Here is a 24,712-nt window from a genome sequence, read left to right on the forward strand (position 1 = left end):
ACCTACGCTCTCTGACCCAGGCTGAGAATTTTAACTGGGGTTTTATTTTCAGGGATAATTTAATCTTTTAATTCTCTTTTAACTTTGTATTTTATATTGATATGATTTTAAAATGCCCTGTAAACCGCCCTGAGTCCTTCGGGAAAGGGCGGTATATAAATCTAATAAAATCTAAATCTAAAATCTAACCATTGCTCCACCACGACTCCCATGTGTGCTTAAGAGGCCCTTTGCAGAATCTCCTACTATTCTAATATTCCAAGAGTTTCATCCTAGAATGTTTGGTGCAATGCAAGGTCAAAGCAGGCTGATTCCAAGTGTTCTGGAATGAAGTCTGAAAGTGGTGAAGTCTGTGGAGGAGCAGTAGAAGAGAGGAGGTGTTCTTTATCGGACTCCTTAAAGGACTGGAGACTTTTAAATAATCCATTAAAAGGAGTGCTGCAATCACTTACGCTCAGAAAGTGGTGAGGGTCCAAGCATATAACCCCTGGAACAAGCTAGGATGACATTTTACTAGGCTGAGAATGATAGCTATCGTCTCCAAATTTAAAAAAAAAAGCCCACATGTGATATTTCTTTTTTACAAAAGTAATCTTCTTTACTTGTTGTTGTTGTTGTTAGTTGCGAAGTCGTGTCCGACCCATCGCGACCCCATGAACAACATTCCTCCAGGAGGTCCTTTTGGTACTGTCCATGGGGTTTTCATGGCAAAGATACTGGAGTGGGTTGCCATTTCCTTCTCCAGTGGATCACGTTTTGTCAGAACTCTCTGCTATGACCTTTCCGTCTTGGGTGGCCCTGCACGGCATAGCTCATAGCTTCATTGAATTAACACAAGCCCCTTCGCCACGACAAGGCAGTAATCCATCTTCGTTACTACATATCCATAATTTTTTCAGAGTGTTTTTTTCCCCTTTTGAAATGTCTGGCCCATTGTTCTTGATGACTCTGCCGCAGGGGTCTTCAAACGTGGCCCTTTTATGACTTGTGGGCTTCAACTCCCAGAATTCTGGGAGTTGAACTCCACAAGTCATAAAAGGGCCACGTTTGAAGACCCCCTGCTCTACCCTTTGTAGAATAGTGGCCCGAATAACACGCAGTTGCTGGCCCTGTTGTGATTCAGGGTCAGCCTGTGGGTTCGGCAGTTGGGTCGGACGACTCAGAGGAGGATGGGGGTGTTGAAGACCTTGCTGAGGGGGTTGAAGATCTTGCTGATGAGAGCCCTCAGCCAGGCCCCTCCCACTTGGTCACCACGGAGACCCAGCTGTGTGAGCCTGACAGCGTGGATGAAGATGACCCACAGCTGGCCCTGTTCAAGGACGCCCGACGCAGGAGGCAGTCAATTAGGAGTAAACAGAGGAAGGCAATGGGGCTCCTCGGAAGGAGGCAGAGAGAAGCCACGCCCTGAACTCTATATAAGGGGAATGTGTGGGAGGGCTGGTTTGCTGAAGGCAACCGCTCAGATAGTTCATGTTTCTTAAAGCTCCTGTTTCTTGGTTCGTGTCTTGTTTGTTTTTGTAGCTATAAATTTGGCAGGCGTAATTCCAGCCTCTTGCCGGTTGTAAAGGGGTTGTCCCTGCCTTTTGTGCAGGGCCGGTAGCAGGCTGGTACATAACAGGCCCCTTCATTTCAGAGCTACTTGTGCTGGTGGTACAGTGGGGACTGCAGAGACATTCAGGGTATATGAGTAGTGTTAACACTATTCTGGGATTGCGCAATACTTCAGAGGGGTTTATTTTGAAGCTATTTTGTTCCGTAGCTATTCTTACAGTAGCCTTGCAGTCTTCATGTCAGTCTTTAATTCTTACAGATAGTAGAGGCTAAGGAGGATGGTGAAGCCTACAATCCCTTCGTTCAGTGGTTCTCAGCCTTTTCTTCGCCACGGGCCCCCTTAAAATACCTTTTGTGGCCACGGACTCCCAAAACTTAATTCAAGATTTAAATCATAACTTTTCTTTAAGCCTTTGCAGACCCTCTGTGGTGACATTGCAGCCCCCCCCCCCGCCCGGGGATCCCCAGACCACAAGCTGAGAACCACTGCCTTGGTTCATGTTAGAAGTGAAATTTAAGGATTTCCTGATTTTTGCCTTAATCTCTGAGTTAGCATTTCTGTATTCCACCGTATAATGTAAAATATGTAGAATGAAGACGTGCTACCTAGCTGCAAATAATTGGTGCTTCTTATGTCAAAGTGTTCAGAAGCTGCATCTGTCTTGCTATTTCGTGCTCTACCTTTATCTATATTGTAATAATTGCAGCAGGGACACTGAATTTAAAGCAACGCACGTGGCCATTTCAAGGCATGCATTGTTGCAGTTGTGCGCTGTGGGACAGCAGTGAAAGTGGTGGGAAATGCAGGTGGCCATCCTTTGGCTCTTCATTGGAAGTGACCTTTAAAAGACAAACTATTTTGGAGCCCTGCTTCTGCAGAAATTGGCATCTGCTTAGTGCATATTGGAGCGTTAAGGTCTTTGCATCGGTTGATTGGTCAGTCATATAGCTGCAGAAACGCTCAAGAAAAAAGTTGGCTTAATCATGGCTTCTCACAGGATCCCACCAAGAGCAATGCTGGATTTTAAAGAATTCCTTTTTTGTATTTGCACTGTAAGCATTGCCAGTCTGGGCTTTGAACACACTCCCGCTTTCTTGTTTTTCGTTGAATTAGAAAGGAAAATTGACTCCCAATCTATCCCTTATATTAAAGTAGGGAGGAGAATAAGCTTTCGACCAACGCCTCTGTAACGTAAGATACAGACCTTTTCCCAGCGGATTGCAAGAAGAACAAATCTCTTCTTTTCCCAGAGTGAAAGTCTTGATAGTATGGTATCCATACCAGATATCAAGCTTCACAGCAACCCTTCGGCTTTCAACGTCTACTGCAACGTGCGGCATTGTGTTTTGGAGTGGCAAAAAAAGGAAAGCTCCGTGGCCTCGGCCTCCAAAAATACCGTGCAGAGCGGGGATTCGGACAGCGATGAGGAGGAAGAAGCCAAAGAGCCTCCTGTGAAGCTTCCAAAGGTAAGAAATCTCGGGCGTTTTTGCCTTGGAAAGTGGTTCTGCAGGACAGAACTCAAAAGCGTTCCTGGCTAAGGGGCACCTCCTGCTTTCTGTTTTTTTTTTTAGATAATAGAAGTTGGATTATGTGAAGTGTTCGAACTAATTAAAGAGACCAGGTTTTCTCACCCGTCGCTCTGTCTGAGAAGTTTGCAGGCTCTTCTCAATGTTCTTCAGGGCCAGCAACCAGAAGGCCTCCAGTCGGAACCTCCTGAAGTTCTAGGTAAAGTCTCCTGCATTTGCTCAAAGCCAGTAAAATAAGGGAGTGACTATTTAAACTGTGCCTGGCACTTATCTTGCTTTATTACTGTATTCCTGCTTGAGGCTGGAGCTCCCCTCCCTCAGCGTCCTTTGCTGACAAGAATCTGGCCTTTGCTCTTTTGAGAATCCTGTCAAATTCTTTGCAAGGACAAAGACCGCTTAAACAGACGCGGGCCGTCCTCAACTTGTGTCCACAACGGAGCCCAACATTTCTGCGGCCAAGTGAGACAGTTGTCAAGGGAGCGTTGCCCCATTTTACGACCCTCCTGTCCTCACTCCATGGTCAAGTGAATCGCTGCAGTTGTCAGATTAGTCACACGGTTGTTAATTTAATTTAATTTAATTTAATTTATTGAATTTATATACCGCCCTTTCCCGAAGGACTCAGGGCGGTTTACAGGGTATAATTTTTAAAACATTAATACAAAAATTAAGACCAATTTAAAAAAGATTAAACTAAGTCCCTGCAACATGTAAAACCCCAGTTAAAACCCCAATTAAAACTCAACTAATTGAGTTCAGAAGGCTGCAAAAAGGGGGATCACGTGACCCCAGGAGGCTGCAGCGGTCGTAAATGTGGGGGGGGGGGAAACAACGATCACTTTTATCAGTGCCGTTGTAAACTTTGAACGGTCACTAAATGAACTGTTGTAAGTCGAGGACTACCTGTGTGTAAAGGTTTTGCATAGGTTGCAGCTGCTTCTCGACACAACCAAAAGAGCAAGCAAGCAAGCAACTGGATGTGGACTGTGCTGTGAAGAGCTGGCTTATACATGCGAGGGCAGATAATACCTCCTGCCTACCTTTACCCCTGTTGTGATTCAGGGTCAGCCTGTGGGTTCGGCAGTTGGGTCGGACGACTCAGAGGAGGAGGGGGGTGTTGAAGACCTTGCTGAGGGGGTTGAAGATCTTGCTGATGAAAGCCCTCAGCCAGGCCCCTCCCACTTGGTCACCACGGAGACCCAGCTGTGTGAGCCTGACAGTGTGGATGAAGATGACCCACAGCTGGCCCTGTTCAAGGACGCCCGACGCAGGAGGCAGTCAATTAGGAGTAAACAGAGGAAGGCAATGGGGCTCCTCGGAAGGAGGCAGAGAGAAGCCACGCCCTGAACTCTATATAAGGGGAATGTGTGGGAGGGCTGGTTTGCTGAAGGCAACCGCTTGATTAAGTTCCTGTTTCTTAAAGCTCCTGTTTCTTGGTTTGTTTTGTTCCGTTTGTTTTTGTAGCAATAAATTTGGCAGGCGTAATTCCAGCCTCTTGCCTTCTTGTAAAAGGGGTTGTCCCTGCCTTTTCTGCAGGGCCGGTAGCAGGCTGGTACAGAGCAACCCCTGGAGTGCCACCTCTTTCTTAGTGGGTGTTTTTTTTAGGTGGGGATGGCACGACTGAAGAACACCCGACGGTTAGAGCTTTTGCCCATCTCCACGAGTAGCCTAAATTTATATCTGCAAAAGGAACCTCGGTCCTCCCTGCAGTTCGTGGATATTTTGCCCAGCGTGCTAGGCCACCGCAAGATTGCGACGTGGAAATGACTTTCCTTGTGTTTTGCCGCGGTGCCTGCGTGCTTCCGTCCTCCCTACTGTGTGTACAAGCGACCTTTTCTTCTGTCTCCAGAGTCTCTGTTCCAGCTCCTGCTAGAAATCACAGTTCGGAGCAGTGGGATGAACGACAGCCCTGGCCAGTCCTTGACCGCCCTTTCCTGCGCTTGCCTCTTCAGCCTTGTCGCTGCCTGGGGAGAGACTGGACGGACGCTTCAGGCCATCTCCGCTATCCTGACCAACAACGGGAGTCATGCTTGTCAGACCATCCAGGTCTTGTATTCAGCCTCACCTAAGTGCATGAATGGCCCTCTTAAGAAACCCGCTCTTGTTTCCCCCCCCCCCAAGTCTAAAAGTTCTGGAGGCGGCAGTAGTGCCAAAGATTGCATCAGAAATGACCGAGAGGGGAAAAAAGAGACAGTGACCTGTTTGGATTTTTGCCACTTTTGTGAATTTGACTTCTTTTTTTAAACGGCTAACATCTTGTTGGGAAATAATTAGGAGTAAAACAAAAACAAAAAAAGTCTAAATCGCTGCTGAAGAGGTCTTACTAGTATTTGGGGGCCGAACTCGGCTCGTCTAAATGCATAGAAAAATGCAGCTAGTCCCTGGTGCTGAGGACAGCTCCTTCGTAACTAAGGAGGCTTGTGAAGTAATTTAGTGAAAGTGGGAGATAAAGAGGGTGAGGGGTAAGGAGTCATAAAGCAGGTTCCAAACTTGTGTTCCATTTGATTGACATTGATCCTAAATTTCACCAGCAATTTAATCACCTGAACTGGGAGGATATGTTTGGTATATACCAGAGGTAGGCAACCATGGCTCTTTTATGACTTGTGGACTTCAACTCCCAGAATTCCTGAGCCAGCCATGCTGAGGGGAAAGGGAGAGGTTTCCAAGCCGAGCCATGCTGGCTCAGGAATTCTGGGAGTTGAAGTCCACGAATCATAAAAGAGCCAAGGTTGCCTACCTCTGGTATATACAGATAGTCCTTGCTTAGCAACTGCCTCAGATAGTGACTATTCACAAATGCATTTGTGGTAAAATATAATAATAATAATAATAATAATAATAATAATAATAATAATAATAATAATAATAATAATAATAATAATAATAATAATAATAATAATAGTTGGAACGGACCTTGGAGGTCATCTAGTCCAACCCCCTGCTCAGGCAGGAACCCTATACCATTTCAGACAAATGGCTGTCCAGTCTCTTCTTAAAAACTTCCAGTGTTGGAGCATTCACAGCTTCTGGAGGCAGGTTGTTCCACTAGTTAATTGTTCTCACTGTCAGGAAGTTTCTCCTTAGTTCTAGTTTGCTTCTCTCCTTGATTAGTTTCCATCCGTTGCTTCTTGTCCTGCCTTCAGGCGCTTTGGAGAATAGCTTGACTCCTTCTTCTTTGGGGCAGCCCCTGAGATATTGGAACGCTGCTGTCATGTCCCCCCTCGTTCTTCTCTTTGTTAAACTAGACATACCCAATTTCAGCAGCCGTTCCTTATATGTTTTAGCCTCCAGTCCCCTAATCATCCTTGTTGCTCTTCTCTGCACTCTTGCTAGATAAATGATAGACTCTTGGCCAGCATTGCTGCACAAGAGAACTTTACCTGGATGAGAGGGCCAACACCAAAGCATCTTTGCCTTCCCCCCCCCTCTTTCTCTCAATCATGTGGTTCACTTGGTGTCCCCTGATCTGGAACAGATTTCAGTTGCCAAAGGGGGGACTACCTGGAACATATTTAGGAATGAATATATGAATTTAACCACACTTGCGAAAGAAGGAAAAATCTTAAGAACCCATCTAATGTTTTCCTTCCAAAGAAAAGGTTCTTGCAGGAATAGCAGTTAGTTTTGAATGATCAGGTTACCATTGGTTTTTTTTCCCTTGTATTGACTGAATAGCTTTATTAGCAGGTCCACTGATTCTTGAACGAGAACCAAAATCTCTTAGCTATTGCTCCTTCTCCTCCCCAGCTGCCCCCCCCCCCCAAAAAAAACCCCATCCGCTTATCAGTTTTGGATTTAGTGGTTTTAAAGCTTCTAATGATAAGGAATCATTTTGGGTTATTGCTGTTTTTTCTCCCTTAGGTACCGGCTATCTTAAATTCCCTTCAGAGAAGCGTGCAGGCGGTTTTGGTCGGCAAAATACAGATCCAGGATTGGTTCAGCAGTGGAATTAAAAGAGCTGCCCTGATGCACAAATGGTCCTTGAAGGACATTTCAGTCGATGAGGATGACCCGACTCTGCTTCAGAGCGATGGCTACTTTTTGTATCTATTGTGCAAAGATGGATTATACAAAATTGGCTCTGGATACAGTGGAACCGTCAGGGTAATGCATCCTCCGAGATGAAAGCTTACATAAGATATTTCAAAATGAAAGAGGGTGTGATTTTTCGGAATAGCAAATTGGATGATGGGATAAAAGATCATGGAAACATTTCCAGTCAGGTTTTTTTTTCCTTGTAGTTTACTTTTTTGGTTTGAAAAAAAAAAGGCAACATCAAGCATCTTAACAATATTTTACTGCATTTACAGGGCCATATATACAATTCCACATCTCGCATCAAAAACAGAAAAGAGAAGAAATCATGGCTGGGCTATGCTCAGGTAAGAGAAAAGATTGAAAGCAAGCACTAAGAAATATAATGTTGAATTAAATAAGCCTAAAACCTTGGATGAAATGTTGAATTGATAGTGTAGTTCTAAAGCTCTGAAAATTGAAAGGAAGCAGTCTTGATTTATGCCTTTAAAAAAGTAGATTTTTCCAAAATTATTTTTAGCGGAAAACAAGGTTACAGTCCATTTCAGCTGCTCACAAAAAAAATATTTGCCAACATTATTTCCTTTGAGAAAAAAAAAGAGTTTTATCTCTCTTAATTTTCTTTAAAGGGGGCCAGAAAAGACGTTGATTCGATGTTTCCATCAGACAGTTGCTTTCAGTTGATCTGCTTGGGAATCAGTATTTTGCTGGTGGCAACTAGATTCTTTTAACTTCATCTGCTAAGCTTGTAAGCCGCCCTGAGTCTTCGGAGAAGGGCGGGATATAAATGGAATTAAAATAAATAATAAATAAATAAATAAATCTTCTCCTTCTGTTGAGTACTTCGAAGAGAAGCTTGGCGTTGGTCTTGTAGCTTCAGAGAGGTAGAAGTTGGGCAGTGATCTTCCAGAAGCCGTGTTGTCTTTATGGGCGTTCTTTCATACATAACTGGCTGACGTTTGGCTCTGGAGAGCAGTTTGGTTTGTTCCTGTTGTGTTGGCTTACCTGCTGCACAAAAACATCCCTGCCTAAGCTCTCCGGCCCTGAATTGATGATGGAATCCGAGTATCGTTGAGTTAAGGGATGATTCAGGAGTTCACATCCACTGTGGTGATCATGGATGTCACCCGAGTTCAGTACCTGAAAGCTTAACCATACCAGAGATAGGTTTTTGATTCTGGGGAAGTTGCTACGTGCTCTCTGACTGTTTGCTGGCTTATCAGCGCTGTCCCCTCCTATAAGAAGGTAGGTGGTTTTAGACCAGTCTTCCTGTGGGAATGGCCAGTTTTTGGCCTCCCAACCTTCAGCTTTCCCAAATGTTTCTTATTGGCCTCTACGTGAATTACAGTGATGAGCACACTCTCCTGGTTCGCACAGGATGGCATGTGGGAGGTTTGGGAAACGCTATGATAGAGCTTTCACATATATCTTTTAGTATCTTGTTTTTGTAATGATCTCATAGGCACCTGAGAAGTTCTCACTACGTATCCAATTATCACTATGTATCCTATTTTTTTGAGATTGATGGGGTTTATGTAATGTTGTATTTGGTATTCAGAAAAAGGAGGTGAATAAAAGTTCAGCAGGCAGTTGCTCAGGTTTTTTTTAGAGAGACGAGGCTGCCTGGCTGGTTCAGAGCATCTCTATCGACCCGGGTCTGAATTCTTTTCCCTACACTTCCCAGGTGGCCAGTGGACCTAACAGATTTCAGAAGGAGCCTGGTGTTTTTTTCCCAGAAGATCATCTGGGGTGGTTCAGCTGAAGCCTTGCACTCATGACAAAGGCTTTAGACCAGAATGCTGTCACTAAGCATCAACCCCAGAGAGGTCCTTAGGTTTTCTGAATAACTTGGGGATATGAAATGCCAGAAGAGATGCCAGAGCACCATGGGAGGAAGTTGAAGTAGGAGCCGAGGTTGGGGTTAGCCTGGTAGCACAAGTGATAGTATGTCAATATTTCCCCACATTTACTGCTCTTGCTGCTGGTGGTCTTGCAGCCCTGCTACATGTCCATCAGATGTCATTATGAAGTGCTTGTTCTATGGTGCTTTCGGTGATCTGAGATTCTTGGCGATAATTTTAAAGTTTGTGCTGTCACCTGTTAAATAGGGCAGGCGAGTTATGTTTGTCCCTTTTCCTCCTGTTGGCAAATGGAGCTGCAGAACAGAAAACTCCTTGTCAAAAGATTTTAGGGGCATTCGGTCTGCCCCTGAGATTGTCACTCTGAAAGCTCTGTGTTGTGATCTGTTCTTTTTCAGGGCTATTTATTATACCGGGATATAAACAATCACAGCAGGACAGCCATAAGGATAAATCCTGAATCTTTGGAACAAGATGGAATAGTAACACTGCCAGGTATGCACAACAGCATCTTGAACTCTTAACAAATCTGAGGGGTCCTTGGTGGTCTCTGAGCTTGCTTGTTTTCTTGCAGACATTTCATTACCCTAACTAGGTGACATCATCAGTGCTCTAGAAACCCCTGAGTCACAGGGTGTCCCTTCACCAAGGATTGGTTCAGTAGTTCAGACCAGAACATACCTTAGGCCTGTGGTGGCGAACCTATGGCCCTCTCTGTGGGCACGCGTGCCTTCGCCTCAGTCCTAGTCCTTCAGCTGGGTTTTATAAAACCTTTTCACTTTAGGCCTCCGCCACCGTGTGCAAAAAAAAGAAAAAAGAAAAGGTTCAATCAATCAATTTCAACTTTGGTGGGGAAAAAGTTGGAATTGATTGATTGAACTTTTTAGTCCCACCTAGTCTGCTGTTACCACTGCAGTCACGCCCACCAATGGGCCAGACCCATGCAATGGGCCACGCCCACCCAGCACCCATACATAAGTGGGTTTTGGGTTGCAGTTTGGGCACTCGGTGTCTAAAAGGTTCGCCATCACTGCCTTAAGCAAACACCAATTGATACCTTCTAGTAGCTGCCGTCAAGGGAGAAAGGAATGAAATGGGCATATTTTGCTTTTGCTTTATGATCATGCTGGGGAAAGAGTTGAGGTCTGGTCTCTGGAAGAAGACCGACAGCATAGTGTTGTTTGCATACAGTTTGCATGTTGCCTAAATGTTGGGGCCACATCTTTCAGCTTATAGACCTGGGTGAAGTTGGTGAATGGAGCACACAGCCTTTGGGGCATTTGGGGTGTGTGTGTGTGTGGGGGTGTCACTGTTGCTCTCAGCCACCACTGAAAAGCAACAAGAGGTTGGTTGACAAAATGGCCCAGCTTCAGTGGCTTGATTTTTCAGCTGAAAAACGTGAACTTAAGAGTGGGCTTGTGAAGGCACTGGGAAATAAAATGTTCCAGCTCCCATCCCTGGTGCACCCACTCCTTTCCCAACCCCATTGAAAGCAGGACAGAAATCTCCCGGGGAGGCAGGAAAAGGAGTCTTCTCTGACTGGGTCATTGGTCTTCTTCTCTCTCTCTTTTTTTTTACAAAGGTTTTTATTGAATTTTATAAGGTTGGGGAAGGGGTAGGACCAGGATAGGGATTAAAGTTCAGGGTTAGGGTTAGGATCGGGGTTGGGGTTGGGACAGGATTGAGAACAACGGGGTTACCCCCCATAACATTTTCAAGCTTTAGCAAACAGACTACTGTCCGGGTACATATGTTCAGTTAACGCTAACTAATATCAGTAAATAGCTGTAATGTATATGCTAAACGATAATCATAAACGATATCGGTTGGTCAGTACGTATCATTCACCTTAAAAAAAGCACATGCATGCTAGTCGTTTCCAACTCTAGGGGCCAGTGCTCATCTCCGTTTCAAAGCCGAAGAGCCAGTGCTTGTCCGAGGACGTCTCCGTGGTCATGTGGCCGGCATGACTAGACGCCAAAGGCGCACGGAACGCTGTTACCTTCCCACCGGAGTGGTCCCTATTTTTCTACTTGCATTTTTTTTATGTGCTTTCGAACTGCTAGGTTGGCAGAAGCTGGGACGAGTAACAGGCGTGCTCACTCTGTTACACGGCACTCGGGATTCGACCTGCCAAACTGCCGACCATCTGATCGACAAGCTCAGCGTCCTAACCCACTGAGCCACACCGCGTCTCTTACTAATATATATATATATATATATATATATATATATATATATATATATATATGTGTGTGTGTGTGTGTGTATATATATATATATATATGTGTGTGTGTGTATATATATATATATATATATTCATTCACCTTACTAATATATATATATACAAAAGAACATATCACATTCATTTCTCGCTTGTTCGTTTTCACAGCCATTGGTACCATTTATCCCATGTTTTAAAATAAATTGAAAGTTACCAACCGAAGAGATCTTAATCAAGAAAATTTTAGAGTGTGCAGAAATGGATAGATCAGGCGTGTCAAACTCGCGACGTCACGCGATGTATCACGACTTTTTCCCCATTGCCGGCAATGGGGTGGGCACAGTTTCAAGACGATGCATCCAGCCCGCGGGCCAGCAGTATAACATGCCTGGGACAGATTAACCTTAGAGATTGAAGGGTCTTCTTCTCTTAAGGGAAGGGGCTCTCCCTGGAGGCTGAAGGATTGCTCTTGGCTATTGCAAACGCCTTTCTCCTGATGAGTGGCTGTGTGGCCTTAAATTTCCCTCTTTTAATAACCAGAACATACTTAATGTTAGCTGATATTAATATTGGACACAACCCCATCCCTCAGCAGTTGTTAGGATTATATACAGTCAGGCAAAAAAGGAAGTGCACCCTCTTTGAGTAGTTCTATGGTTTTACGTATCAGGACATAGTAAAAAATCATCTGATCCTTGGCAGTTCTCAAAAGTAGGTAAATACAATGTCAGGTGAACAACAACACAGGACATATTTCACCACGTCATTTGTTTTACAAAAAGAGAGGCAAATATGTGTAATGTGTCCTCTGTTGTTGTTCATTTGATGTTGTATTTATTTTCTTTTAAGAACTGCGAAGGACCAGATGATTTGTCCTGTGTCCCGATATGCAAAACCATAGAACTACTCAAAGAGGGTGTGTTTTCACATGACTGGACATGCTTTTATGCTATTCAGTAACAGTTCTTACAAGTGTGAGAACCACTTGTAAGTATAATCATTCAGTAGTTTCCAGAAATAATGTAATAGTGCTATATGTTGATTTGTTAATACAACCCAGGTGGCCAGAAAGGCCCAACAGAGGCTTCACTTTCTCAGGGTCTTGCGGAAGAACAGGGTAGAACAACGGCTTATGACCCTCTTTTACCGGTCTACTGTAGAGAGCGTCCTCTCATATGGTATTGTGGTTTGGTATGCTGGTCTGACAGCTGCAGATAGGAAAGCATTAGAGAGGGTGGTGAGCATAGCACAATAAATTGTGGGCTGTCCCTTGACACCACTGGATGACATCGCCAGGGCTCGCTGCCTTGGAAGAGTGAGGAAGATTCTCAGGGAGGACTCACACCCTGGACAGTATCTCTTTACTCTCCTACCATCGGGTAGGAGATATAGGAGTATAACCAGCTGCACCAACAGGCTGAAAAACAGCTTTTATCCATGGGCTGTTAGGCTTTTGAACGGAAAATAATTTTTATAAACTTTATGCATGATTGACTTGCGAGGCCGGTGTGTTGTGCAATTAGTTCACATGGTGTAATAAGATGGAGGGTTTGTGTCACTGTAAGTTGGGGGTGCGGGCATGAAGGGAGGCTCAGCCAATTTCGATGTATACATGGTTGTACTTTGACAATAAAGGTTCATTCATTAAAATACCAGTTTGAAATATAACAAACTTTTCTGTATATATATAGTAAAACAGTTGTTGAGGTTTCCTCAAGTGTATGGTTTTTTTTTTAACGGAACAGAACAATATAGCTACTTCTGAAAGTCTTCAATGTATTTTCCCCCAAATTTTGAACCTCTGTTTGTCAAGCATTGGAAAATGAAGTATTCTTTATGAAATGACCAAGCAATTATTTTTTCTCCCCAGACTGTCAGATGGAAGGGCAGAACATACTTTTTACTGATGGAGAGTACATTAATCAGATAGCAGCTTCTAGAGATGTAAGTTAAAATTTCCTCTGATTTTTTTTATTAATTTATTTTAGAGTTAAAGGGTTGGACAGCAGATATTAAATATTCAGATGCTCGCCTTAACTCTGCCATTATTATAGATATTCTTGCCAGGTTGAAAAATATATTTCCATATTATCTTATGCTGAACAGCATACTTTTAATGATGTAGCTGTTGCTATGTCACTACAGTTTACACCAAGCAACCAATCAGAAAAAATAGGACAGAATTAGCTTCCTTGTCATCGAGATTTATTCAATATGAATATTTTTTTCATCAGCTGAAATCATGTTAGCTTGGTTGCCTGCGGAATGTCAGGATGTTTTAAAAGTTGATATGCTTGGAAATTAGGCAGTGATGCCTACTAGTAATATAACAGTAATGATTTCAATCCCATTTTCAGTTGTAGAGGCAAGTTACTTTAAAAAGAGTTGCTGGTTCACGTGTCACCAGATCAACAAGCAGCAACTGATAAAATATCAACTCACATTTGACAAATTTTGTTTTAAACATTGCTCCTTTTGTTCTCTCTGCTCTGTTGCTTTGTGCCTAATATGTAGGAGCCTAGTAGGTGGAGCCCGAAGGTGGGGTCAAATGCGTCATCAGTTTAGAGTGGCTATGCTCCTATAAGAGAACTAAGTCCTGCTCTCTGTGAATTCTGCACATTCTTATTTAATACCAATTTGCCTTGACAGTTTATTTATTTATTTAATTTAATTTATATACCGCCCTTCTCCCGAAGGACTCAGGGCGGTGTACAGGGCAATACAATAAAATACAATGTACAAAAATTAAAAAAATATTAAATACTACAGCCCTATTCAATAAATTAATACAAAACTATAAAATACCCCCAAACCCATCAGACCAGGCCGGCTTGTTCAAATAAATGTGTTTTAATAGTTAATAGCTCAGGCAGGGGTATTCCAATTGATTATTGGCAGTGCGAAAAGAAACTTGCTATTCTTGTTGCTTTCCAAAAAATGTGGTATTAATAAATACTTAAAACAGTGGAAACAATGTTTTTAACCAAACAAAAAGGAGTATACAGTATTGTTTTTCAGCACCCTTCCGTTTGGATTTTTTAACTCAAATATAATTAGCTGCACTATGACAATAACAAACTCTGTGCATAATACCAACACAGTGTGCACGGTATTTATGAACTATAATTATTTTATCCTCTTAACTTTACACATAGCATTGCCCTATGTCTAAATTAATATGAAAATGATTCATTTGAATAGTGTTGTTTTTAAAGTACTGACATGTTCCTCAAGAGAATCATTGTCTTGCATAAGTCTTTTTAAGTGAGATACAGTGCGGAAGAAGCGGGACTAGATCTGGTAAATTATGTGTTGCAGGATGGCTTCGTAGTTCGAATATTTGCAACAAGTACAGAACCCGCATTACAGCAAGAACTTCAGCTAAAGCTTGCCAGAAAATGCCTACACGCGTGTGGCATCTCATTGTTTGATCTGGAAAAAGATTTGCACATTATCAGTAAGGAAATGATTTTTCTGTATTTTGCTTGCTTGTAGAGCATCCCTGAAAATCAAACGTAAGAAGTGAGCAAACTCAGTAGATAGTTTGCTCAGTAGATACAAAAGGAGGTTAATCAATTGTTCTCAAGAAGAGCCTTCAGCAGAGTAGAATTGCCACCAGCAGTGGGCAATAAGAAAAATATCTTTTTTATTGCTGACCTTTCGTCAACAAATAACCAGAGACATTCAAAAGATTTTTAAGAGAAAGATAAAGTTTTCTCCGCAATTGTTTTTATTGGGTATTGTTGTAGATTGTGATGTTAAAGAAACCAATTTGATGTTGAATATGATAACAGCAGCACGGTTACTGGTGGGACAATATTGGAAGAAGGATAGTTTGCCTACTATAGAAGAATGGGTGCTTAAAGTTTCGAATCTTGCAGAAATGTCTAAGATTTCTGCTTACTTGAAAGATCATTCATAGGAAAGATATATTTCAGTTTGGAGGAGATGGATAGATTATATTCAGAATAAATATGGGACTAAAAAGTTCCATTTAGCTTATGAGTAGATTTTAAAGGGATATTGTTATTGATTGTTGGTACTTTGTATGTATTTATGTTAAAGGGGAGTTAAAGCACATTATGAATTTGGTTAATTGTATATTATGTATAATTTTTTATTTAGAATATGATTATTATAACTATAATCCTGTATTTAGCTCTGGGAAGTGGGGGGGGGGGAAGTGGGCGGGTTTGGGGTGGGGGGGATTTGGGGATATATTGTAAAATCTTGTTTTTGTAAAACTCTTTAATAAAAAAAAGAAAAAAAAAACAAAAAAAACAAATAACCAGAGACCGGCTTTTCCAACAAAGCCGGAACCACTGTGATTATACACGAGCTAGCTTGCCACGAGTAGGCCACACCCACATTCCACAATTTGACCCTTATTATTACCATACAAGTGTATGTACTGACTCCCTTATCATTCAGCCCTTGCTCTGATGATGTCAACAGCTTGTTGACGAAGGCTCAGCAATAAAGAACAATTTTTTCTTATATCCCGGAGCTCATCGTTTTTATTTTTACTGGTTTCAATACCTATCGAGCAGAAGCTTCCAAAGTTCCAGAAGGAGATTTTAAAAATGGAGCAGTTCATATTTGTTCCCTTTGCAGTAAACATTAGTTTCCTAAAATAGAAAACGAACCCAATAGCTGCATATTTTATAACACAACAGTGCATTCAGTACATTTTGTCATGGAGCATATGCAGTTGATATAAAAATGAAATAAAACGGGAAAGTGACATGTGGCAATGCAAAAAAACCCCAAAACACCAGATATTCAGAAAATGCACAGTTGTTAATAGTAGTGATTTCTCCACGTTTTACCACCCATTGATTGTTTTTATGGGCTGTTATGTTTTCCTGGAAGAATGTAATTAATCTCATAAGAAAAGCATAGCAAGCCATGTAAATCCTGATGCTCATAGATTTTTTTTTCAAACTTTCTGCTGTGGCTTAATTAGAATTTGCCATAATGTTATACTCGCAATATTGGCATCGCGATACTTTGTTTTCTCTTGTTTTCAATTTAAGCTTTCTAAATAATATAGTGTTTACAATTTGCAATCACATCACACAAATATCGTTGCACTGAAATCTACGCTGAAATAGTACAGTGCATCAAGATTTATAAAATTATAATAAAATGGGGGGAAATGGTTTGCTATTTTGGTGCTTAAATGCTTCCGGCATAGAATTGCACCTAAATTGGATGCTGGTTTAACTGTTGATGGTTTTTTTTGTCCTAGGTACAGGGTTTGATGAAGAATCAGCTGTTCTTGGCGCAGGAAGGGAATTTGCACTAATGAGAACGGCTAGTGGAAAGGTATCAAAAACGCTCATTTTAGACAGAGAATTATGTAGATCTACCAGACAGGGACCATTACGGGAACAGAACAGTGTCCCCTTGGACTCTAATTTGACATGAAATGTTCATTTCTGGCGTCACATTAAAGAAACAAAAATCAGACTTATAGGCAGATAGTCCTCAACATATGACCACCGTTGAGTCCCACATTTTGGTGGCTAAGCAAGGTGTGATTGTTCATTGAGTTTTGCCTTATTTTCTGACCCTTTTGCCACAGTTGTTAAGCAAATCACTGCAGCGCTTAAGTGATTCATTTGTCTTTAAGTGAAGCTGGCTTCCTCCCCATTGAGTTTGCTTGTCGGAAGCCAGCTGGGAAGGTTATAAATGATGATCACATGACACCGGGACAGTGCACCCGTCGTGAGTGCATGCCAGTTGCCAAGCACTCAAATTCTGACCCCCCGAGGATGCTGCAACAGTTGTAAACGTGAAAGCCATTTGTACATTTCACCAAATCATATCACCTTTTTTTCAGTGCTATTGTAACTTTGGTCACTAAATGAATGGTTGTAAGTTGAGGATTACCTGTAATGGTGCCAACATAAAAAAAGACAAATAGTTTTTTTCCCAGTGTTATCAGTTTAAATATTCCAGTAAAATATGATTTTTTTTTAAGCCACGGGACCATGGGAACGCTGCAATGTCATAAGTGTGAAAAATGGTCCTAAGTCACCACTTTTTTCAGTGCTGTTGTAGCTTTGTAACTTGTCACTACATGAATGGTTGTAAGTTAAGGACCACCTGCAAATAAAAGTAAAGTCTGTTTTGAAAAACTGCTCAGCCTCTGGGTATGTCAGTGTGATTCTTTTGGTCTTTCCCCTTTCAACTCTTTCCCCAGATTTATTACACTGGGAAATACCAGAGCCTTGGAATCAAGCAAGGTGGTCCTTCAGCAGGGAAATGGGTGGAGCTGCCCATCACCAAGTCTCCAAAGATTGTTCAGTTCTCGGTGGGGCACGATGGCTCCCATGCCTTACTTGTGGCCGAAGACGGCAGCGTATTTTTCACAGGCGCGGCTAGTAAAGGGGAAGACGGAGAATCAAGTACGTTGCAGGGTCCTCGTAGTGGGAATGGGGGCGGGCCTCTCTGCGTGAATTACTGTGCAGATGCTACCTATTTTAAATGAAAATGAAGGTAGCAGAAATGGAGTTCTAGCAAACGGAGTTCTAGACACACACACATATATGTATATGTGTGTATATGTATATGTATGTGTGTGTGTATATATACATATACATATACATATACATATACATATACATATACATATACATATACATATACATATACATATACATATATATATATATATATATATATATATATATATATATATATATATATATATATATATGTCTGTATATCTATATCTATCATCTATCTATCTATCTATCTATCTATCTTATATTCCCTTGGCTTGGCTGACAAAAGGGGAGGAGAGCCGGTGGCCTGGAGGTTAATATAGCTGCCTAGTATGCAGGCTGCCCTAGGTTCGAATCCCACAAAGGGTATGGCTAGCTGATGAGAGCTAAGAAGCTCAAAATAGCTATTCTACTCTCCCATTTAACTCTTTGTCAGCAAAAAAGAAATTTGAATTTATAATGTATCGCAGTAGCGACTTGAGCCCTGCTTAACGCTCCTAGGTTGGAATGCAAGGCAAAAGTGATCATAATAATAGCACTGCAATATAGCAGTTCAAAACCAAAGGTGCATCAACCCAAACGGTCTGACCGCAAAAAACAAAACAAAAACTTACCATATATATTCAGCATCTGAATAAAAGATGCTGATAGACACCAGTTATTTCTCCTGTGAACTTTTTTCTTATCAACACCCCCCCTCCTCTTAATTTTAAGAAAATTCTACTTGGCTCAAATGGGCGTAGAATGGAGTAATCCTAGATTGTGGGGGCACTTGTTTATCTGAATATTGCACTAGTGATGAATGCACAGATTACACCTCCTGCAGTGCAGTTAACGAACACGACTGCAGATCCGTATTCTTGTTTACATTAGTAAAGTGACAGACTGTACCTAACTTCTTTTAGTGTACAACTTTTTCAACAGTCTTGATGTTAATTGGGATTGTCCTGGTCATATGCCATCGCTTTATGTCTTGGAGCTTTGCTATGTTTTTTTTAAAAAAAGGATCAATGTTGGTCCATCCTCACAGCCTTCATTCTTTTGATTTTGAACATAAATGGCCAGAAATGCCAGTGGAAAAATATGTCAGAGATGTTTTGCACTTTGTTTTATTTTTAGTTCTTCTGGCAATAATGCCTGGAAGCAGTCACAAGCTCAGAGCTGTTGCCGTTTGATAAATGTGTTTATTACCATGATAAAACGTACAGGCTATAACTTTTATGCTTTTTTTCCCTCTTTAAGCCAAAAGCAGGCGGCAATCTAAACCTTACAAGCCAAAAAAAATGATCAAAATGGAAGGAAAGATTGTAGTGTATAGTGCGTGTAATAATGGAAGTAGTTCAGTCATTTCCAAAGATGGAGAACTCTACATGTTTGGGAAAGATGCTATTTATTCTGATAGTACAAGTAAGTTGAAATTGTAGCTGTTTTAAAGCTAGTAATTTTTATTTTATTGTTTATTTATTGTGAAGCTATTTGCTTCCCATCTCATATCCAACGGTTCTAGGCAGCTTACAATGTAAAAACATTTTGAAAACATTTAAGAGTCATCAATTGTAAAATAACGTAGCAGATAAAATCAGTAGCACAAGATAGCAAAGGACGGAGCTGGACACATGGGTTGAGGGGGGAGGTGGGATTAAGTTTCAGTTAGCCAACCACCTTCAGTATGACGTGCCCCCATTGGGTCCCCAAGCCGTCTGGCAGAGCCAGGTCTTAAGGTTCCTATGAAAAATCAGGAGCGTGGGAGCCAATCTCACCTCAGGATAGAATGTTCCAGAAGCTAGGAGCCAGTAACATGGCTGACTTTGAGAGAGAGAAAAAAAGGCAATACATGACATTAGCCAGTCAAGTTAGCTTTCAAGAGTTGAAAATAGGCTTGGAATGCTCCATGCAGTTACTTTTTACTGGAAACCCTGTAAGCATTTGTACTATTGGTTTTTATTTGCTTTAATAATGATGCTAAGTAATTATTGATCATTATTCTGCTAAAATAATCCAAAACCAACACAACGGAAACTTTCCTTACTAGACCCACATAAAATTGTTGCGAAATGTGCTGCCTTCTTAAAAGTAGCTTTTAATATTAAAACCTGTCAGTTTTCTATCTCCAATCCGAGATGTCAGTAACTTCATAGCTACAGTATATATGTGTGGGATAAGGTAGAACCTTTTTTTCACCCTTCCAATGTGTGTTCATTTTATAGGCTTAATAACTGACTTGAAAGGCCACTTTGCAACACAAGTAGCTATGGGCAAAGCTCACACTTGTGTGCTAATGAAGAATGGAGAGGTGTGGACCTTTGGGGTGAATAACAAAGGCCAGTGTGGGCGAGACACTGGGTCCATGAGTCATGGGGGAAAAGGTCAGTGTTGCCTTTATTTCTCCTCTTTTTTATCTTATGACTTTAATACTTAAGAAGGATTATTTCCTGAATTGTTTAATGATTTTGCTTTCTGATAGACCTGTAGTTAATGAATATATTTCCTTTTCTGTAGTGAGCTTGCACATATAAATGCAGTTGAGCATGTAATGCAGAGTCCTTCCTAGAAGTGCAGAGCCAAGTTTCTGGCTTATTGCGAGAATAGAATAGAATGGAATGGAATAGAATGCTGAATACAATACAACGGAGTGCAGAATAGAATGTAGAATAGAATAAAACAGAACGCAGAATAGTATAGAATGAAGAATAGAATAGAATGCAAAATAAAATGTAGAATAGAATATTAACAGAATGCAGAATAGAATATAGAATGGAATGTAGAGTAGAATAGAACAGAACGCAGAATAGGATAGAATGATAGAATAGAATAAGAATAAGAATTAATAGAAATTAGAATACCTTATATGGCAAACTTTGATTAGACACACAAGAAATTTGTCTCTAATGCACAAACTCCCAATCTAGCATGATGTGCAAATCACACTACATGAGCCTGCTAAATCCAAAATGAGTCATTTTATGACCTTGGTTTAGGTCATGTACAAATTAGATGAACCATGTTTGTCCCAGCTCAGGTTAAGATCCAGTCAACGTTTAATTTAGTGAATTGTTGAAATAAGCCATATTTCCCACATTTTTACTTGAAAGGAGATTATTTTGGCTGAACATGAACTCTCAGATCCCGAGTTTTTGTGGGGCTGCAGGGAGGAGATGATCGCCACATTTAGATCTTTTCCAGTGAGCATAGATGATCTATTGCATATGTTGAAAAGGAATGTGCTGTTTTTGCACGACAGCCTTGAGGGATGAAATCTAATTGAATCTCTCTTCTCTTGAGGAGGTTTTGGTGTTGAGAACATGGCCACAGCCATGGATGAAGATTTAGAAGAGGAGCTGGATGAGAAAGAGGAGAAGTCCATGATGTGCCTGCCAGGAATGCACAAGTGGAAGTTGGAACAATGCATGGTGTGCACGGTGTGTGGGGACTGCACGGGCTATGGAGCCAGTTGTGTCAGCAGCGGGCGACCTGACAGGGTGCCAGGAGGGTAAGTAGAGAGACAGAGGTGATTGTGAGCACAGATGCACCATCTCTTTTTGGTCCTCCTCTTTTGGTCCCCATCAATCTCTTGAACAAATATTTGGAAGAGATATCTGCCAAATAATTTCAGATGTTTTTGTGCCTATGAAGGTTCTCAATCGTCTAGGCCAGGGGTGTCAAACTCGCAACATCACGTGATGTGTCGCGACATATCGTGACGTATAGCGACTTTTTTCCCATTGCCGGCAATGGGGTGGGCGCGGTTTCACTATGATGCATCCGGCCTGTGGGCCGGTAGTTTGACATCCCTGATCTAGGCCATCTAACGTTTAGGTACTTTTCCAAAAAGCTGTTGGACTTATTTTTTTCCCCCTTTGAAAAAATGTTTCGTTCAGTTCTGAAGAAGCTTCTAATCCAAGAAACTTTTTCAGAACTGAAAAAGCTTCTTGGTTGAGAAGCAAGAAGTTTTCAAGGAAAAAAAAACCAGTTGTCTTTTGGAAAAGCACATTTGGGAGATGTTTTTATAGCAACTGTACAAAAGTTAAACTTCCATTTTTTTTGCGAGTGCATAACTTTCCGTATAAGCTACTTGCTCAGATCCTGTCTTTTCTTAGTCATAGCTTGGTGGCTTGTGGGAAAGTGCCTCACTCCAAAAAAGAAAAAAAAAGTTTTTCTATATTTATTGTTGTATCAGAAAGAATAAAATACAGAATAATAAACAAAATGAAACAAAACAAAAGCATACATTCAACCCTGACAACAACCAAAAAAAATAGTGTACAAAAAAGAAGAAAAAGTGGTCAATTAAATTTAACATTTAAATTTAGCAGAAATGGTGAAATTAACTGCTTTGAGTACAAATAATGGACTAGAGATAGTGGACTATAAGAGACTAGACACCATTTGTAGACTTTCTATGGACTAAATATAATAGCATATAGTTAATAGAAGGATTTGAAGATTAATGTAATGTTTAGCTCAACCTGTTGACTGCTTTTTCTTCTTTGTGTGTGTGTTTGTGTGTATGTGTTTGTGTAGAACAGGGGGGCACAATTTACTGCTTTTTCTTTTCTTTACAGTACCCAACCAGGTTGGTTCCTACATGTTAAAGAAAAGCAAAATGTGTCTGTTTTTGGTAATAAGCCAGTCTTGTGATTGAAGAATATTTTATAAATAACCTTTGAAATTTCACATATGTTGTTAGAATTCATAATAATTTATTCTTGGTTATAAATGGCTCACTTAGTGATTGTATTCCTTTTCTACCACAGATGGAAGTTTACGTGGTGAAGTGTCATGCGTAGATATAGTTATTAGTCAAGATACTAGGGATTTTTCCCAGTTACACAGCATGCACCTAAATGCTTTATGGACCCGACTTCAATTAAGCAGGGATAGATATTTTTAGAATAGGATATAATTAATTCAGGCAACCATTAATGTTTTCAGTTGCAGAGTTATGACCTCTTCCCAGAACCAAAGTAAGAAATCCATATTTGGACTCAGGTCCAGTGGTTTTGGAGCCCGTTCAGGGGAAAAAACCCAGAGCTAGTAGATTAATTGAACGTCCAGTGAAATGAAATAGAACTTCAAGGTGACTAACTCCAAAATTAAGCTGTCAAAGGAAAAGTGGCACCATTCTGCCGTATGCTTTGCCTCTGCGGGAGAAGGTTTAACTGACCTTGGGGTGCAGTGGATGACACAGGAGCATTACCAGAGAGGCTTGGGATGCGACAGAACATCAGCCACTGCCTGAGTCCTGGCGGAATCATGCTACCTACACTCTTTGCTTTGGCAGGCTTTCTGGTCTATTTTACATAATAAAGTCCATTTCAGATTTCCAAGTGGTTCTTGTTTCCTGAGTTTGCTAGCCTTGCAGGGCTTTGGTGTCTTTGAAGAAGCAATACTATGGGGTGTTGGGTTTTTTTTTTTTTTGTGGTGGTGGTTCTTTGGGGAGAGGCATGTGGCTCAGTGGCCTAAAAGACGCTGGAGAAGGTTTATGTTCCAGCGGTTCGAGTCCTATCACCCCTTGATGGAGTGAGCTCCTGTCACTTGCCCCAGCTTCTGCCAACCTAGTAGTTCGAAAGCATGTAAATGCGAGTGGAAAACTAGGTACCACTTTGGTGGGAAGGTAAAAGCATTCTGTGTTTTGCCGCATGCTCTGCATTGCAGCGTGTTGTCATGCTGGCCACCCAACCACAGAAACACTTTCAGACAGCGTTGGCTCAGTGGCCTAGAAATGGAGATGACCACTGCCCGCTACAATCGGCTACGACGAACCGAGTAAAACCTGGCAGGGACTCCTTTACCTTCACCTTTGTTCTTTTGGACTGGCGCTGCCAGATCACGTAGTTGAGGAGAATTCTTCGAATGGATGCTTGATGGCGCCCGGACAGTGATGGGGTTCTCTTCGGTCCCCCGAGCCCTTTGAGTCGGGTGGTACCTGATGCAGGGCACCATCTCTGCCTGGCTCGTAATAGAAACGGGACCTTTTACTCCTGCAGGATCTGTGGCTGTGGATCGGGAGAGTCCGGATGTGCTGTGTGTGGCTGTTGCAAAGCCTGTGCCAGAGAACTGGACGGGCAGGAAGCCCGACAAAGAGGAATCCTTGATGCAGTCAAAGAGATGATCCCGCTGGATCTCTTGCTGGGTAAGCAAGCATAACCGGGAACTAGCTTTTACAAAATCATCCAGCGGTGAAAATCTTCCTAGGGAAATTTTCCTAGAGAAAATATTTTCTTCATCAGTCAAGGATTTTTGGGTCATTCTTTCCCACCCCACCCAGTAAAATATAAAAATACAGTGGTCCAAAATCATCTCTCAAAAAAGATGGATTCTCCTGGGGGTTCTCGGTTTGGTAATCTTCCTTTTAGTAAGGCACCAGAGGAGGATGGGCGGTTAAGAAATATGGACTATAAATAAATAAGAAAACGGGAAGCTCCAATTCATTAATTCACTCTTTGGAGATCCCCTGAACCCCAGTAGGGGGCCATCCCAATCTGACTGCAAGATGGCTGGATGCAATTTCCCTCAGTGATTTAAGGGGAAAGAGAAAAGCGGACAGGTAGATCCCTTCTACAGCATTTTGTCCTAAATGCCCCAAATACATTTTTCTTCAAGTAATCATTGAACATTTCTATTGTAAAACAGCATGACACCTAACTGGGGAAAGAGAAAGCATCCCAACACCTTCAGATCTAAGCCCTAGCCCACCCCTTTATCTGAACAGGCCCTGCCTCCCATCTTTTAGTTAGGGTTGAGTATTTATCTTTTTCCCTTTGTATAGGTTTTGTAATATTTTATCTTTTTTAATATTGTAAACCACCCAGAGTTACCTTGTGGTAACATGGGCTGTCTATAAATTAGATAAAAATAAAATAAAATAACAAAAACAAATAAAATAAAAAATGTATAATATAAAATAAAGTTATAAAATATAAAATAAAAACTAAAGCTAAATAAAATAAATATAAAATAAAAATATAAAATATAAAATTAAATAAGTATAAAATTAAATA

General features: G+C 41.3%; 1 protein-coding gene across 1 annotated transcript in view; it reads left to right on the plus strand.

Moving 5' to 3' along the window:
* Window positions 1–24,712, plus strand: part of MYCBP2 (MYC binding protein 2) — a 141,309-nt gene that overhangs the window by 14,891 nt on the left and 101,706 nt on the right. The window contains exons 3-16 of the mRNA XM_081326766.1: window positions 2,803–3,018; window positions 3,124–3,277; window positions 4,928–5,124; window positions 6,943–7,185; window positions 7,392–7,463; window positions 9,374–9,470; window positions 13,070–13,143; window positions 14,518–14,656; window positions 16,451–16,527; window positions 17,408–17,612; window positions 18,954–19,118; window positions 19,919–20,077; window positions 20,994–21,201; window positions 23,699–23,844. Coding sequence (XP_081182892.1) covers window positions 2,803–3,018; window positions 3,124–3,277; window positions 4,928–5,124; window positions 6,943–7,185; window positions 7,392–7,463; window positions 9,374–9,470; window positions 13,070–13,143; window positions 14,518–14,656; window positions 16,451–16,527; window positions 17,408–17,612; window positions 18,954–19,118; window positions 19,919–20,077; window positions 20,994–21,201; window positions 23,699–23,844 — 2,152 coding nt within the window. The remainder of the gene's footprint in view (window positions 1–2,802; window positions 3,019–3,123; window positions 3,278–4,927; window positions 5,125–6,942; window positions 7,186–7,391; window positions 7,464–9,373; window positions 9,471–13,069; window positions 13,144–14,517; window positions 14,657–16,450; window positions 16,528–17,407; window positions 17,613–18,953; window positions 19,119–19,918; window positions 20,078–20,993; window positions 21,202–23,698; window positions 23,845–24,712) is intronic.

This window comes from Vipera berus (assembly GCF_964194415.1).
Source record: "Vipera berus genome assembly, chromosome: 4".
NCBI classification, from domain to species: Eukaryota; Metazoa; Chordata; class Lepidosauria; order Squamata; family Viperidae; genus Vipera; species Vipera berus.